We start from the raw sequence: 15,417 nt of genomic DNA, 5'->3' as shown, positions 1-15,417 counted from the left end.
AATTTGGGTGTCTAAAATAAAACATCTAGTTCTAAATCCACAGATGGGCACTGGAATAAGTGGCCTGATTTTTGGAGGTTCTGAGAACCAGTGGCTCCTATTGGCTTCAGTTCAACTGCAGTTGTTTTTGACACAATCTAGACTTATATTTCATAAATGAAATCTATCAATTTCACCCTGAGAGAATATTCTACTAGGAACTCTCTTTTAAAAGTACGTGTTACACAACACCTTACAGATTAAGGTGCAATGTATTATTTGTATTATTGTGTAAATAATAAGTGCTCAATTCAATACAAAACCTACTCTTGCACAGCTCAGAATGCAAACCCCACAACCTCAAGGTTGGGAGGGGGCTTTATCTGGACTGGCAGAAGAAAGTGTATTGGTTCCCTTTGCCCCATCCCTCATGGGCTGGGAAGAGGCTAGCCAGGAGGAAAGGGGAAGGCATCACCTGATCTGGAAACTGGGTTTGATCTCAGCTTGAGCCCCCTCTCATGTCCAAGCAGCTCAGGGGTAGTTCAGGTTCAAATTGTTATGACATAGCAGGTGGCAGGCATCCAGTACACATACTTATCCCATAAGGGATTCAGTTCTCTCATAAACTGGGGTTGGAAATGGGCTTAGGGGAAGGACTCCCCTAAAGAATGTAGGGAATGGAACACCTAATGTCTGATACAGTGAGGAGGCAACCGCTTCTCCACAGCTCCTTGACCTTCATGCAAGGAGAGGGTGGTGAGGTCCCAGCAATGGGCAGAAATCAGCTGGGAAGGGGTGGGGGCTAATGGCAGTGCTCCACCAGGTTGAAATGGTTAAGAAAAGAATCATGATCTGCATTGTTCGTGTTTTTGCCAGATAGTTCCCAGATATGTTAAGTCAATAAAGTTGTTGTCTAATTAAATCACATCCCTTGCATCATGTCTTTCTTCCCGTATGTATGAGACAATCTAAATCTTCAGGTTTTATGTAGCATTGTTTGAGCATTTACTCTATGGGAAACCAGATATGTTGTGTATTTTTTTTTAATGAATTTGTTTTTTGTGTAAGGAATAATGAGCCTATTTTTCATTCAACTGAAACCAATTTTAAATGTTGTAAATCAGCTTACTACTTTGGGGTTACTTCTGATTTTTATCGGTAGACATCTGGGGAGGCTCAGGCCCAGTATTTGTAGGTAAAAAGCATGTTTTATAAGTCACGGGGTATTTTCTGCAACCCGTATTCATGCACCCATGATTACTTGTGTGCACTAATGCAGTCACCATAGTTCATACATCACAAATTCTGGTCAATGTGATGCATATTTTGAATGTTGATTACTGAAAATACTCTAAAGATCACTATGAGATTGTTCTTAAATTTTAAGAGGATGTAGACATAAATAGTCTTGTCTATAAATGGAAAAGAATAAAAATATCGGCAGAGATCTCTGGAGTGAAGCCATCACTAGTTCATAACATAAACTTTTCTGATATCTGAACAATTATTAGATGTTCCAGATGAAGTACTTTGATGTATCATAAATGAAAGCCACAGTGGTGACATGTAAAATTCTTTAACAGATTTTTTACTAGTCTTTAATGATTCGTATAACTGGTGCTGGAAGAATTCTGTAAAAACTATTTTTTAAAATTCATTTACCTCTTATATGGATGTTTGGTTCATGATCAGGCCCCTTTTGAACATTCTTGTTAATGAGTTTTTTGTTATCAGGAATATTTTTGGAATTGTCTTTCTTGATATGAATACCCATAGTCACATGCTAACAATATAGCATTCACAGTATGCGATTTGCTATATGTCATTTGTTGTGTTCTCTTTAAAAGGTTTCAGAAATAGTTCTATGTGAATTAGTGATCATTTACATGTGAGAAAGATTGAATAGTTTAAAAGAATTTTTTTTGAAAATCTATCCTCAGGAAATTTTTCATCCAAACTATTTAGTGAATATTTATGAATAACAAATTTATTTTCAGAAATTGGGATCTTTCTGAATGATTCAAAAATGAAAAAAAGACTTCATTCATTAACTCATTTATTCCCCAAGAATAATTTGACCAGCTCTTTTTGTAGCTGTAATTTCTTCAAAAAAAGAAAACACTTTAATTACAGTAGAAATCTGTTTTTTTCTGAATGGTCTAAGAGCTATCAGGGTTTTGGAGAGGTGGGACAGGAATTCATGGCTGCAGAGTTGCTCAGGGATATGACTGTATTCATTTAGGGCAGGAGTTCTGATTAAACAAATGTTACATAACCCAGGGCTGTGCTGTATATGAAATAAAAATAAAGCCAGTCCTATATTTGGTCATGTTAATGCAGTTTATTGTAATACATGGAAAACCATAAATCAATGTATTTTGAAGATCATTTTTATTTTTGGTAGTGTATGAATGGCCCTCGTGATGTAGGCTCCACGCCGTCTCCTTGTATATGTCCTCCAGGAAAACAAGGGCCTCCAGGCCCAAAAGTGAGTAGAGTTTTCTTTAATTTTCTTATTTTTAAAATCTACATTTCGGTGGTATTTTTACCTTCTATGTTATAAGGTTGTTGTGTAAGGAAGATGCCACACAGAGCCCAATTCTGCTCTCATTGAAGCCAATGGGAGTTGCCATCTTGCAAGATCAGACTCTGACAGATGCTACTAGTTCAATAACTCCTGATAAGCTAAATGTCATTTTAATTTTTTAAGAAAATTAGATGTTCATTTACATACAAATTTCATAGTTACTGTCCAGTAAATAATTTCACCCCGCTTATGGTCATTGTCTAATAATAAAATCCTAACATGGTTTGACGTGGAAAAATCTGATCATGGAGAAATGACAATTTCTCAACTTTTCTTAATTTACAATTAATATTTAAAAATCTACTGGGGTCTGCTTTGGGTTTAGTTGACCTTTATAGCCTCTATCCAGTGGTGAAGCAGCATTAAGGGGCCATGGTGAGGGTTAGAATCTGGGCTCAGGTATCTAATACGACAGATCCAAACCTCAGCTGATAGCAAATCTGTCTTTTAGAATAAATATGCTTGGCGATGCTGTTTGCTAATAACAGCCTTCTTCTCAAAGGCTGGGAATAGAATCCAAGACTCTCTTTGCTAGTGCGTGTTGCATCAACCACTAGTGGTTGGTCCAAGTTGAGGATAACAGCTACCAGTTACTCCATTATCTCAAGTGTATGGGCATTTCGGCTGATGATCCATTTCAGCAGTTATTTCACATGATAGAATTTCTTGTTTTTTTTCTTTGCATTTTTAAACAAAACGTAGATAAATACTTACAAGAACAGTAAAACACTCAAAAGTTAGCAATTGACAGAATTAGGTGGCTCAGGTGGCTCAGGCAATCTTAATTGGGCCCCCTGTTGCATATACAAGCTTGAATTGCATGACCGTATACTAATTGTTCCAACAGAAACTCTGCTTCATTCAGTTCACAACTGGATATTGAATGAGGCAGAGGACTGCAAGAAGAGAGGATTGATTCTTGTGTTTAAGGCTCTGCATTAGGACCCAGTACAGTGAGATTTTGTTCTTGGCTGTATCACAGATTTTCCATGGAGAAGATTATGCTATGTTTAGACACAAGGAAGCTGAACTAAGATTGCACTGGCAACCTTAATTATAGCTAGGGCTCTACCAAATTCATGGTCTATTTTGGTCAATTTCCCCGTCATAGGATTTTAAAAATGGTAAATTTCATGATTTCAGCTTTTTAAATCTGAAATTTCACAGTCTTATAATTGTGGGGTCCTGACCCAAAAAGGAGTTGTGGGGGGGTCGCAAGGTTATTGTAAGGGGTGCTTGCGGTACTGCTACCCTTTCTTGTGCTGCTGCTGGCAGTGGCGCTGCCTTCAGAGCTGAGCAGCTGGAGGGCGGCAGCCTAGCTCTGGAGGTAGAGCTGTCGCCAGCAGCAGCACAGAAGGATGGCATGGTATGGTATTGCCACCCTTGCTTCTGTGCTACTGCCTGCAGACCTGGGCCCTCAGTTAGCAGCTGCCACTCTCCGGCTGCCCAAGTCTGAAGGCAGCAGCGCAGAAGTAAGGGTGGCATGGTATGGTATTGTCCCTTACTTCTATGCTGCTGCTGGCGGGGCGCTGCCTTTAGAGCTGGGTGCCCGGCCAACAGCCACTGCTCTCTGGCTGCCCAGCTCTGAAGTCAGCACAGAAATAAGAGCAATACCATGACCCCCTAAAATAACTGTGTGACCTCCCTGCAACTCCCTTTTGGGTTAGGAACCCCAGTTTGAGAAATGCTGGTCTCCTCTCAAAATCTGTATAGTATAGGGTAAAATCACATAAGACCAGATTTCATGGGGAAAGACCAGTTCTCACGGTCCGTGATGTGTTTGAGATGGCCGTGAATTTGGTAGGGTGCTAATTGTAGCATGTCCTAACTTTTGAGTGCTGGACTTTACAACCATCACATTATTTTATTATTTTTTACTTGTAATCTGAATATGCAGGAGTACCAAATAATTAGTGGCTTGTTATTTAAGACACTTTTGCAACCCTCTGAATTTTTATATGGCTGTTTCTAAATCCACTTGTTTTCAATTCGTTGTCTATTATGTTACCTAATAACATTAAATGCTCTTTACAAAAAAAAACAATTTTATTTTTGGTGGTATAACTGCTAAGACCAAAATTTTCAAAGGTACGTGCCTCAAGTTAGTCATTTAAATCTGCATTACACCCCTAAATGAAAGTGGCGTAATTTTCGAAGGAGCTGATGATCTGGAATTCCCAGTGGAGTCTGTTACCCTTAGCTCAGCACCTCTCAGTGTCAGACCACTTTTATTTAGGTCCCTAAATGTAGATTTAGTTTACTAACTTCAGAACCTCAGTTTTGAAATATTTTTCAAAGGTGTGCTTACATTCTGTGACTTTGTATAAATGACATTATTGTGGATTCTGTAGTCTTTGCCACTGAATTCAATATTAAACTCGCTCAATTTACATGTTAAATGACTTCTCACATTTCCAATTCAAACTAGGCTTTAAGACTCAATCTATGATTTTCCTCTTCCTCTGTCATCAGGAATTACCCAGTAATTTTGCTGACAATGTGTGAGGCTGAACACAATCTGGTTTACTATTCCAGAACTGCATGTGCTCTGCAGTTCTTACAGTAGTAAACTGTTTGGAACCAAACCTTTGTTCCTTTAAAGTCAATGGGAATTTTGCCATTAATGTTTGAGACAAAGGACCAGGATCAGATCCTTTGTTGGTAAATGAAACAGAGAGCATTCAAATACAGCGAGCTATTTATTGAGTAAGAGTATTTTTGATAGTTTTGCTTTCTGATCATAAAGATGGTCTAGTTATCTTAGGGAAACTCCAGTTTTCTTTTGCTTTTTTATGGGCCTGATCCAAACCACATTGAAATAGTTGGAAAGACTCCCACTGACTTCTGTATGCATTGGCTTAAGCTCTAAGAGGGGTTACAAAGGATAAGCACCTTGAGGCAGTAGCTGTTGATTAAAAGGTTTTAACTGTGTCCATCTTAGCTGTTTCACTTTAATTAGAGCCAAACTCAATAAAAATCTGGCATAAGGATAATCTTTGGTAGAGACCTACAAACAGATGAAGTTTGGTTCAGGGTGGTATTGACTAACGTATTTTATAGAGGTTATTTTTTTTTAAATTTGTTTTTAGTTCTACTGTTTTCTTTTTCATGTTCTATAACATCCTAAATATGGGATATTATGTGCTATCCTTAGGGCCTAATCTTCCAAGCCCTACATAAGAAGTCAGTGGGAATTTCCCCAGAGAGGGATTACAGGATCACGTTCTTTACATTATAGCAATTACTCGTCCAAAAAAATTATCTGGGCTTACAGCCAATGTTCTGTGGAAAAATATTCCTTGAAGGGCTAAATTCCTGAAGCTCAGAAATATGCTTGGATAAAAGTTACTTTCAACTGATTTGTAAACTTCTTTCATATTTCTTTGTGCTCTGATGTGTAACTTCTTCTCTACAGGGAGACCCTGGACAACCTGGGAATCATGGTTATCCTGGACAGCCTGGTCCAGATGGTAAGCCTGTGAGTACTAAAAACTTAGTCATATAAAGTACTGTAAATGCAAAACTAACGGTAAAGGAAAAAAGTCTCACGTTCTACAGCATTGTGAATTATAGACTAAGCTGCATCAGAATTTAAAAATTCTATGAACATTTTGATTATGTTAAATTAAAAGCCATCAAAATGATAGCATGAAACTAGAGACTTGCTTGACTGAAAACCCAGGATATGAACATTCCTAAATTTGTGAGAGATTTGAATCCAAAGCTCAAATCTTGAACTGATCTCGTCATGTGACATGCGCAGCTACAATGGCTTAAAGCAACAACCCAAAAAGCAGTTTACTTTTTCTCAGTGTTAATATGTTGTATTGTGCTCAAAAATGTTGGGGATTGCTTGTATAAGAGTATCCCAGAATTAGAATTAAAACCAATATCCTGCTTTGAAATACATATGACAGAAAAATACTGTATATTCCCACACACTGTAGTTTGTTTTTTAACTTCTATTGTTGGTTTATGAATGTATGTTTTATGAGAACAGTGGGTGAATGACAGGTGCTCCTATAAAGAAAATGGCAAATTTGGTGATGGTCAGTTTGGTCTTTTGTTTTAACTGGGGAGGAGTAAATGATCAGCTCTAAGTGGTTCCTTGGACATTAGGAAAGACTTGTTGATGCACATCACTAGCAACATACATATCTTAAATAATATAAATAACGATCAAACTGGAAGTGCAAACACTCAAACAGGACATGGAAGAAGATGGTGAAGGGCAGACGTTAACTGGAATAAGCCTTCAGTTTTCAGTATAAATGGGTTGTCCTTTGGAAACTGGGCATTGTAAGATGAAAACTGATGAATATAAGGATAAGGCTATACTGCAATGTATTGAGTTTGCAGAAAATGTATAGTGGGGGTACCACAGATCCAGTCTTATTTTAAAATCTTCCTTATTGATGTGGTAGAGGAGGAAATATCATATTCATAGCATTTTCAGGTGCTTACAAATTGGAAGGAGTTGCAAATATCATTAAGGATGAAGATAAAAAGGAGACTTTTTAGAAAGATGGGGCAAAAAAGGGGGCGGGGAAAGTTGACTGCAGAGAAGACTAATACAGTTTAAGCAGCGGCATCATGTCATGGAGTTTTGGTGAGACTGCAGCAGGAATATTGTGTTAAATTTCCACTCTATTATCAGAAATAGACAAACTGGAGAGAAGAGATGAGCAGTGAAGAACTAGACTGACCCTTTCAGCTCAGCTCTGTATATGGGGTACTATGTAGCTGTGCCACCCCAGGAGGAAGAGCCAGGAAGAACCTGTGATTCAGAGTCACAAACTCATCTCCAAATTTCCCTCTGTTCTGGGAAGGTGAAGGGCAAGTAAAATTGCAAAAAAATCCTTTAAAAGTGAGAATCCTAGTTGTGTTTAAGGGCGATACAATTGAGTCCTTAAGGTTCAAATATTTACCATAAATGATTGGGAAAAGGGGGAGAGAAGTGAGGTGGCAAAGTTTGCAGATAGTACAAAATTACTCAAGATTTGTTAAGTTCAAAGCGGACTAAGAAGAGTTACAAAGAGATTTCAGAAAACTGAATGACGGGGTGACAAAATGGGAGATGAAATTCAATATTGATAATGGAAAGTAATGCACATTGGAATGGAAAACATAATTCCAACTATACATACAAATGATGAGGTCTAAATTAGCTCTTACCCCTCAAGAAAGATATCTTGGAGTCTTTGTGGATAATTCTCTGAAAATATTTGCTTAATGTGTAGCAGCCCGTCAAAGAAGCTAACAATGTTAAGAACCATTAGGAAAGTGATAGATAATAAGTCAGAAAATATCATAATGCTACTATATAAATCCATGGTATGACCACACCTTGAATACTGTGTGCAGTTCTGGTCGTCCCATCTCAAAAATGATATATAAGAATTGAAAGTAGTGCAGGGAAAATCAACAAAAAATGATTTGGGGTATGGAACAGCTTCCATATGAGGAGAAATTAAAAGTCTGGGACTGTCCAGCTTAGAAAAGAGATGACTAAGGAGGGATATGATAGAGGTCTATAAAATCATGACTGGTATGGAGAAAGTAAATAGGGCAGTGTTATTTACTTTTTCACAGACACAAGAACTATGGGTCATCCAATTAAATTAGCAGCAAGTTTAAACAAACATGAGGAAGTATTTCTTCACACATGGCAAGCCTGGTAGAACTCATTGCCAGGGGATGTTATGAAGGCAAAAAGTAAAACTAGAGTAAAAATAATCAGACAAGTTCATGGAGTATAGGTCCATTAATGACTATAAGCTAAGATAGTCAGGGATGCCTCCCATGTGCTGGGGCTCTCTAAACCTTCAACTGTCCTAAGCGGGGATTGACAACGGGATGGATCACTCAAAATTGCCCTGTTGTGTTCATTGTCTCTGAAGCATCTGGCACTGGCCACTGTCAGAGACAGGATAGTGGGCTAGATGGACCATTGGGCTGATCTAGTATGGCTGTTCTTATGGTGTTATGTACCAGGTAACTAGAGATGGGCAGAAACCAGAATTCTGATAAGAATAACTCCGATTTTGGCAAAGTCTGTATTTGGGTCCAAACTTTACAGCTCTTCTTCTTTTTTTCATCTATATTTTGATCAATTTGCTTTAAAAATGTTCTGCAGATTCTTAAAACATTTCCACAGATTTTGGTGTATCTCCTACAAGTTTCCTGGGCTCTCATTAAGTGATGTGGCCTTGGTCTTTATTACTTTTCATAAGGATATTACCTGCTATTTTTACAATTTAACGCAGAATTTTAAATGTTTTAATTTAGTAAGAACTTAAATACTGATAGCAATACATTTAGTTTCTGTAAAAACAACAAGGAGTCCGGGGGCACCTTAAAGATGAACAGATGTATTTGGGCATAAGCTTTTGTGGGTAAAAAACCCATATAGTGGGTAAAAAACCCATATAGTCATGCATCTGAAGAAGTGGAGGTTTTTACCCACGAAATCTTATGCCCAAATAAATCTGTTTGTCTTTAAGGTGCCCCCGGACTCTTGTTGTTTTTGTGGATACAGACTAACACGGCTACCCCTTGATTTAGTTTCCGTGTGTTGAAAGAATGAGATTAATACTTGTTTGGAACTATGTGCCGTAAAGCTTATTAATTTTGCAAGTTACGTAGAGAAACCTCTATGCTGCACTTTATAAAATGTCCACATTTCTCCTGTTGGTTGCTTAGTTACATTTTGGCCATGTACTTGGGGCTGACAGATGGTTGATTATAATTATAGTGATTCCTTTGGATACAGTATTACTGTGAAGAGCAACAGTACAAGAAATGTACTTATTTCCAGGAACTGAAAATTACACTGATATGAAGTCCAGGACTTGGTATATTAAGTCCTGGAGGAATGTTAAAATAGCACTGATGACCCAAGGGACTACTGACACATTTTCAGTATCTTCAAAAGCTGAGATTCTCATCTTTCATATGTTCTGTAATTCTAGTCATGTGGTATGTTGGATATCTCTTCCTGACTCTCAGAATTCTGGTTACATGGTGTGTGTGTGTGTGTGTGTGTGTATATATCCCCCTTTCTGGTGGTAATTGAGGATTGCAATGGCCATTATTCTGAAAGCTGTTAGAGCTAGAATTAATACTTACTCTTTGAAAGGTGAGAATCCTAGCTTTTAAATGGTCTAAAGCGGAGGTGGGCAAACTACAGCCTGAGGGCGACATCCGACTCTCCAGACGTTTTAAGCTGGCCCTCACGCTCTTGCCAGGAAGTGAGGTCGAGGCTTGCCTGCCCTCCGGTGCTCCAGCTAGGGAATGGGGTCGGGGTCTTGCCCCACTCTGCACAGCTCCCGGAAGCAGCGGCACTTCCCTATTCCAGCTCCTACGCGTAGGGGCAGCCTGGGAGCTCTGCACTCTGCTCCCACTGCAAGTGCTGCCCCCGTATCTCCCATTGGCCGGGAACCACAGCCAATGGGAGCTGCAGGAGTGGTGCCTGCGTACAGGGCAGCACGCAGAGCCACCTGGCTGTGCCTCCCCATAGGAGCCAGAGGGGGGACATGTTGCTGTTTCTGGGAGCTGCTTGAGGTAAGTGCCACCCAGAGGATGACCCCTGACCCTTTCCCATGCCCCTGCCCCAGCTCTGATCCCCTCCTGCCCTCCGAACCCCTTGGTCCTAGCCTGGAGCACCCTCCTGCACTCCCAACTCCTCATGTCCAGCCCCTCCCCAGAGTCCACATCCCCAGCTGGAGCCCTGATGCCCTCCTTCACCCCAACCCCCAATTTCTTGAACATTCATGGCCCACCATACAATTTCCATACCCAGATGTGGCCCTCGGGCCAAAAAGTTTGCTCACCCCGGTCTAAAGCATTAATTTCTAACCCAAGATGTTAATGAAAATATTGGCTAACATTGGAATAGATGGATGTGGAGTGAAACAATGCAAATCAGTAATCAGAATAATCTGGTTTTAAGACATGGATATCACCTAAGCATCCAGTTGTGGTTTTAGGCACAGCCCTAAGCTGCCTCATCCTAGTAACAGCCCCTGGAGGCATTGTGACTTGGACACCTCCCTGAGGAAAAATTCCCTCATTGTTTTTCCCTTGTTTGAGTGGGGTAGTAATTTTCTGCTGTCCTATACAAGCTGCAAATTTTCACATCCTGTGGGCTGGCGAGTGGGCAAGTCAGGGCTTTGCCCATTCCTCAATCACTCAGGAATTAAGTATAATTCCACTCTTTCCTTGAATGTGCATTTCCTCTGCAAAATCATTAGCAATTGTACATTATTTTGGCCACAACCATCCTTATGTGCACAACCCGGTGCATTTAGTTCCTTCTAAGAGTAGGAATAATCTGTGCAGAAGGATGTTCTTAGAAATCCTTGACAAATATATGTTCCATAGGTATTTAGGAGACCTAATGATGGCCAGATGGATTATAGACAACATTCCGGCACTTTTTTGCTTTTAGCTGCTGACCACAGGTTCTCTAGCGTGTGTCTCTCTGTCCAATGTCAGCCAGAATTTGACTGTATTTTATTTATTCTTTTATTGTGGTTTAAGATTTCCAGAAAACAGATATTTGTACAAGAGTATACATTTCCTGACTGTTTCTTATTGAAGAAACAAGGCTTACTTGCTGTTAAGATGTACTCAAAGCAATTTTGGGAAACAATTGTTGTTGTCATTTTTGCATATCCTTTCATGTTTCTTGGTTTCTGTTTCAATACTATTTATTTTCCCACGAGCATCATAACTTGTAATATAATACTTATGAAGGAAAAATAACTTGATTCTATAATCTTTCTGTAACTTGGAATTTGGCAATCATGATTTTTTTCCCTACTAGTGAGTCATGATTTACAAAGATGGACATTCTGTGAACATGGGAAAAGATTACAAAACTATCTTAAAACAGTAGAGGAGAATTGTGAACCTCTGATAATACAGAAAATGAGAGATTACAAATTGCAGCAATTTGTTGAATTGAAACATATTAATTGAAGTAACTTTTATTAAATGCTTCAGTTTTTTGAACTGACTTATTTGCGAATATTCAGCTGTTGCTATTTGCACTTGTTCTTTGTAAGACAAATCGCAGACCTATTAGGTCATTCTCTAACCTAGCCAGTGCATTATTGTTTCTTACAGTAGATTCTTGAGGGCTTTCCAGTCTAGTTTTTCAGACTTGAACGATGGGACTTTTACTCGTCCATGTCGGGAGAACTCTTTGTGCAGTCTAATAGACCTCTATATCTGTTTATCTTCATTGTTTCAGTAGTGTCCTTCACCATAGTATCTAAGACCTTAGTGTTAGGAAATGTGTCTTGTTTTAGGATACCTTTTCCTTTGCTCATTTTAATATTGTTATTCCTGATTATATCCCCTTGAGGCACCCTGAGGCTTTTTTGGCTCTTACCCTGTACTATGCTTGCAAATGGTATCATGTTCATGTTATTTATTTAATCAAATTATGTGTGTATGAAAAACCTGAAGTTATGTGTAGTATTTATAATCTTTCCCAGGAAGTGAGTACTTCCAGACCCCAGATCAGTTTTGATGCTCCTCTCTAAACTCCCTCCAGTTTTGCCTCTCTCTTTCTGAATTCATGTCTCTGAACTGTATGGTGGGGCAACAAGTGTTGTTTGTTTCTTTGTTTACAGGTAGTACATAAAGACCGTATTTAATTAATTTATTTTTCATATTTTTTTTTAAATAGCTTAGTTCAAATAATTACAATGAATTGTCTGTGGTTTAAAGGTCATGCATGAGCAGTTCATGCAAGTGTTCAATATTTACAATTTAAACAATGTTATTTAGTATTGGTTGGATATAGAAATCATGTTGTATGTGTGTATATCTTCTGAGTAGATGTGTGTGTCACTTAGAATTAGGTTCTTGTGCTAGACAAATCAAAATTTGCTTTTCATGAATTTTCTCAAACATTAATCTAAATTAGCTGTTTCCCTGAATATTTCTGTAGTAATTTGTTTCCTAGAATATTCATGGAAAATGAATGTAAGTGGCATCGAAGTGCATTTGTTAAATGTGAAAAAATAGTCGCTGAAGTTCTCTGTTTTGTTTTGTTTGTTTTTGCTGTAATCATCAACTCTACTTAATGTACCCATTCCTATAGCTCAAACTTTGTTGAAGTAACTAGAATGAGCATCGCTGGGCCCAATTATACAGTCCTTACTCACATGAGTAGTCATACTGACTTCAAAAGCACAGAAATGAGAACCTGTAGTACCGTACTAAAAGAGAAAAATATTTCTCCTCACTCAAATTTCTTGACCTAAATTATCACAGACCAGTATCACTAGAAATAGCTTCTGTAAATGAGTCTAAAATTTTATTTTAATCTAAGTAGTAATTCTGATGGGCCCTTATCCAGCTGAGAAAGCAGGCTGAAGTATCTGGCTGACAGAACATTCAAGGGCCTCCCTGATGATGCAGTCCCACAGGCTGTTCTCTGTTCCAAGAGATTTTTTTTGTGTGTGTCAGGGAAGAACTCAAATATGGACCATGGTAAAACAGCATCTTCTGCTCTTACGCAAAGGATACTTAAGGGCAATAAAGAAGATAGGTTATTGACCTGCTTGTTGAAAAGAATGCATGAAAATACTAAGTTCATAACATTTGAACTCTGAACAGATGGTTGACAAATTTGGGCTATTTTCCAGTCTCCTATTTAGCTTCATTCATGGAATTTTAAAAGCTTTTATTGTCTTTTTATAGTGTTTAGTAAGTGATGAAGAACTTTAAACCTGGCAAGGTTGAGTTTACTGAGATATCAGCTGTAAACTCTGTATTCAGATTACTGTTCTTGACATGCTTAAAGCTACCAGAGTCTCACCTAATAAAGTACCTTTTGAAGGTTCTAGTCTTTCCTTTTACATTGAGCTGCAGGATTTTGTTACATGCTTACTATCCAAATGTCACTAATATTTGTGATGGTTTAATACTTACACAATGAGCTTTGTATAGTAGCCACTACAGCAGCAGCATTTTAAAAAGAAAAAAAAGTTAATAGTAATCAGTGAGAGTTAGGTGCCTAAATATCCTTTGAGGATCTGGGCATTACTTTCTTATGTACTTAGGACCCTTTTGCCACCCACCTGTGGGCATGTGGTGGGCTTGAATTACACTTTGGCCTCCATCCAGCCTCCACAGCTTCTCTCCTGTGAAAGCTCACAATCCTTAATGGCTATGCAGGTGCAAATGCTGCCCTTGATTCCAAGAAATAATTACTTGATCGTATATGGCCTCATGTGACCTACCTCTTCCCAAGGAAATGTAGTCGCTAAATGTCCCTAAGGGTATATCTACAGTACAAATTAATTTGAACTTATTATATTTGAATTTTCAGAAGTGATTTTATACATTCAGTGTTGTGTGTCCCCACTAAAGCATGTGATTTTGGCAGAGTGCATCCACAGTACCGAGGCTAGCATCAAATGTCGGAGTGGTGCACTGTGAGAAGCTATCCCACAGTTCCCACAGTCCCCTCCGCCCATTGAAATTGTGGGTTAAGCTTCCAGTGCATGATGGGGCAAAACGTTCTCGCAAGTGTTTCTAGGTGTGTGCTGTCACTCGCTCCTCCCTCTGTGAAAGGTACATCAGATGCCATACTGCCAGCAGATGGCACAGTACTGTGCACTACCTGTCTCCTGGTGCATGAATGCCCTTTCATGTCTCTCATCTTTCTATCTACTCTTTTATCTAACCATTTCCCACCTTTGTTTTTGGCTACCGTGACCAAGCAGCACAGCTTCCATGCAAACTCTGCTCTCCTGCTCTTGCATCTCTAGCTAATTTTTCCTTGTTGTCTGTCCTTGGCTCGCATGCAAGCTACAGAAGGCAACAATTCCCTGCCGTTTTTTCGGCCATCCGTGAACTGAGCCGCACAACTTCCGCTACAAACTCTTCTTTCCCGCTCTTGCAGCTCTAGCGAGCTCCTGACTCCGTGAAAGCTACAGAAGACAACCATTTACCTCCTTTTATCGGCCATCCTGAACTGAACAGCTCTCCTACTTTTCCCACCCTTTTTCCAGGATTACCCGTGCAGGCGCCATAGCATGGCAAGCATGACGCCTACTCAGATCTCTGCTGCAGTTTTGGACCATTGTAAATATTTTCATGCATTATCCATCAGTATGTGCAGTACCTGTAAACAACCGGACGAGAAAGCGACTAGAGTGCTATACTGATGTGGCGATTGGGAGGTCCATGGTGGCATTGGGCCAGGTTCATGCCGTGGAATGCTGATTCTGGGCCTGGAAACAAGCACAGACTGGTGAGACCGCATAGTGTTGCAGGCCTGGGATGATTCCCAGTGACTGCGAAACTTTTGTATGCGTAGGGCCACTTTCATGGAACTTTGTCACTTGCTGTCCCCTGCCCTGACAACGCAAAGACACTAAAATGAGAGCAGCCCTCACAGTTGAGAAGCGAGTGGCCATAACACTGGAAGCTTGCAATGCCCGACAGCTACTGGTCATTCGGGAATCAGATTGGAGTGGGCAAATCTGCTGTGGGGGCTGCCATGCTGCAAGTAGCCAACACAATCATTGATCAACCATTATCAAGGGTAGTGACTTTTGGAAATGTGCAGACCGTTGTGGATGGCTTTAATGCACTGGGGTTCCCTAACTGCCGGTGGGGCTATATACAGAACACATATCCCTATCTTGGCCCTGGCACCACTGGGGCATCCAGTACTTAAACTGCAAGGGGTACTTTTCCCATGGTGCTGCAAGCGCTGCATGGATCACAAGGGATGTTTCACCTACATCAACGTGGTGATGGCCCGGGAAAGGTGCATGACGCTTGCATCTTTCAGGAACTCTGGTCTGTTTGACACAGCTGCAGGA

The 15,417-nt window shown here is 39.7% G+C and overlaps 1 protein-coding gene across 4 annotated transcripts in view; it reads left to right on the top strand.

Annotated features, from left to right (window-relative positions):
• COL21A1 (collagen type XXI alpha 1 chain) overlaps positions 1-15,417 on the top strand; it is a 214,967-nt gene that overhangs the window by 62,575 nt on the left and 136,975 nt on the right. For 2 of the 4 annotated variants that reach the window (XM_030555640.1, XM_030555639.1), the window contains exons 9-10: positions 2,384-2,467; positions 5,982-6,044. The exons of 1 other annotated variant lie outside the window; for it this stretch is intronic. In XM_030555640.1, coding sequence (XP_030411500.1) covers positions 2,384-2,467; positions 5,982-6,044 — 147 coding nt within the window. Of the gene's footprint in view, positions 1-2,383; positions 2,468-5,981; positions 6,045-15,417 lie in introns of those variants that run through there. One more of the 4 variants, XM_030555642.1, reaches the window with a different exon arrangement.

This window comes from Gopherus evgoodei, chromosome 3 (assembly GCF_007399415.2).
Source record: "Gopherus evgoodei ecotype Sinaloan lineage chromosome 3, rGopEvg1_v1.p, whole genome shotgun sequence".
NCBI lineage: Eukaryota > Metazoa > Chordata > Testudines > Testudinidae > Gopherus > Gopherus evgoodei.
The sequence above is the reverse complement of the archived record's forward strand: the minus strand, read 5'-3'. Positions and strand labels throughout refer to the sequence as shown.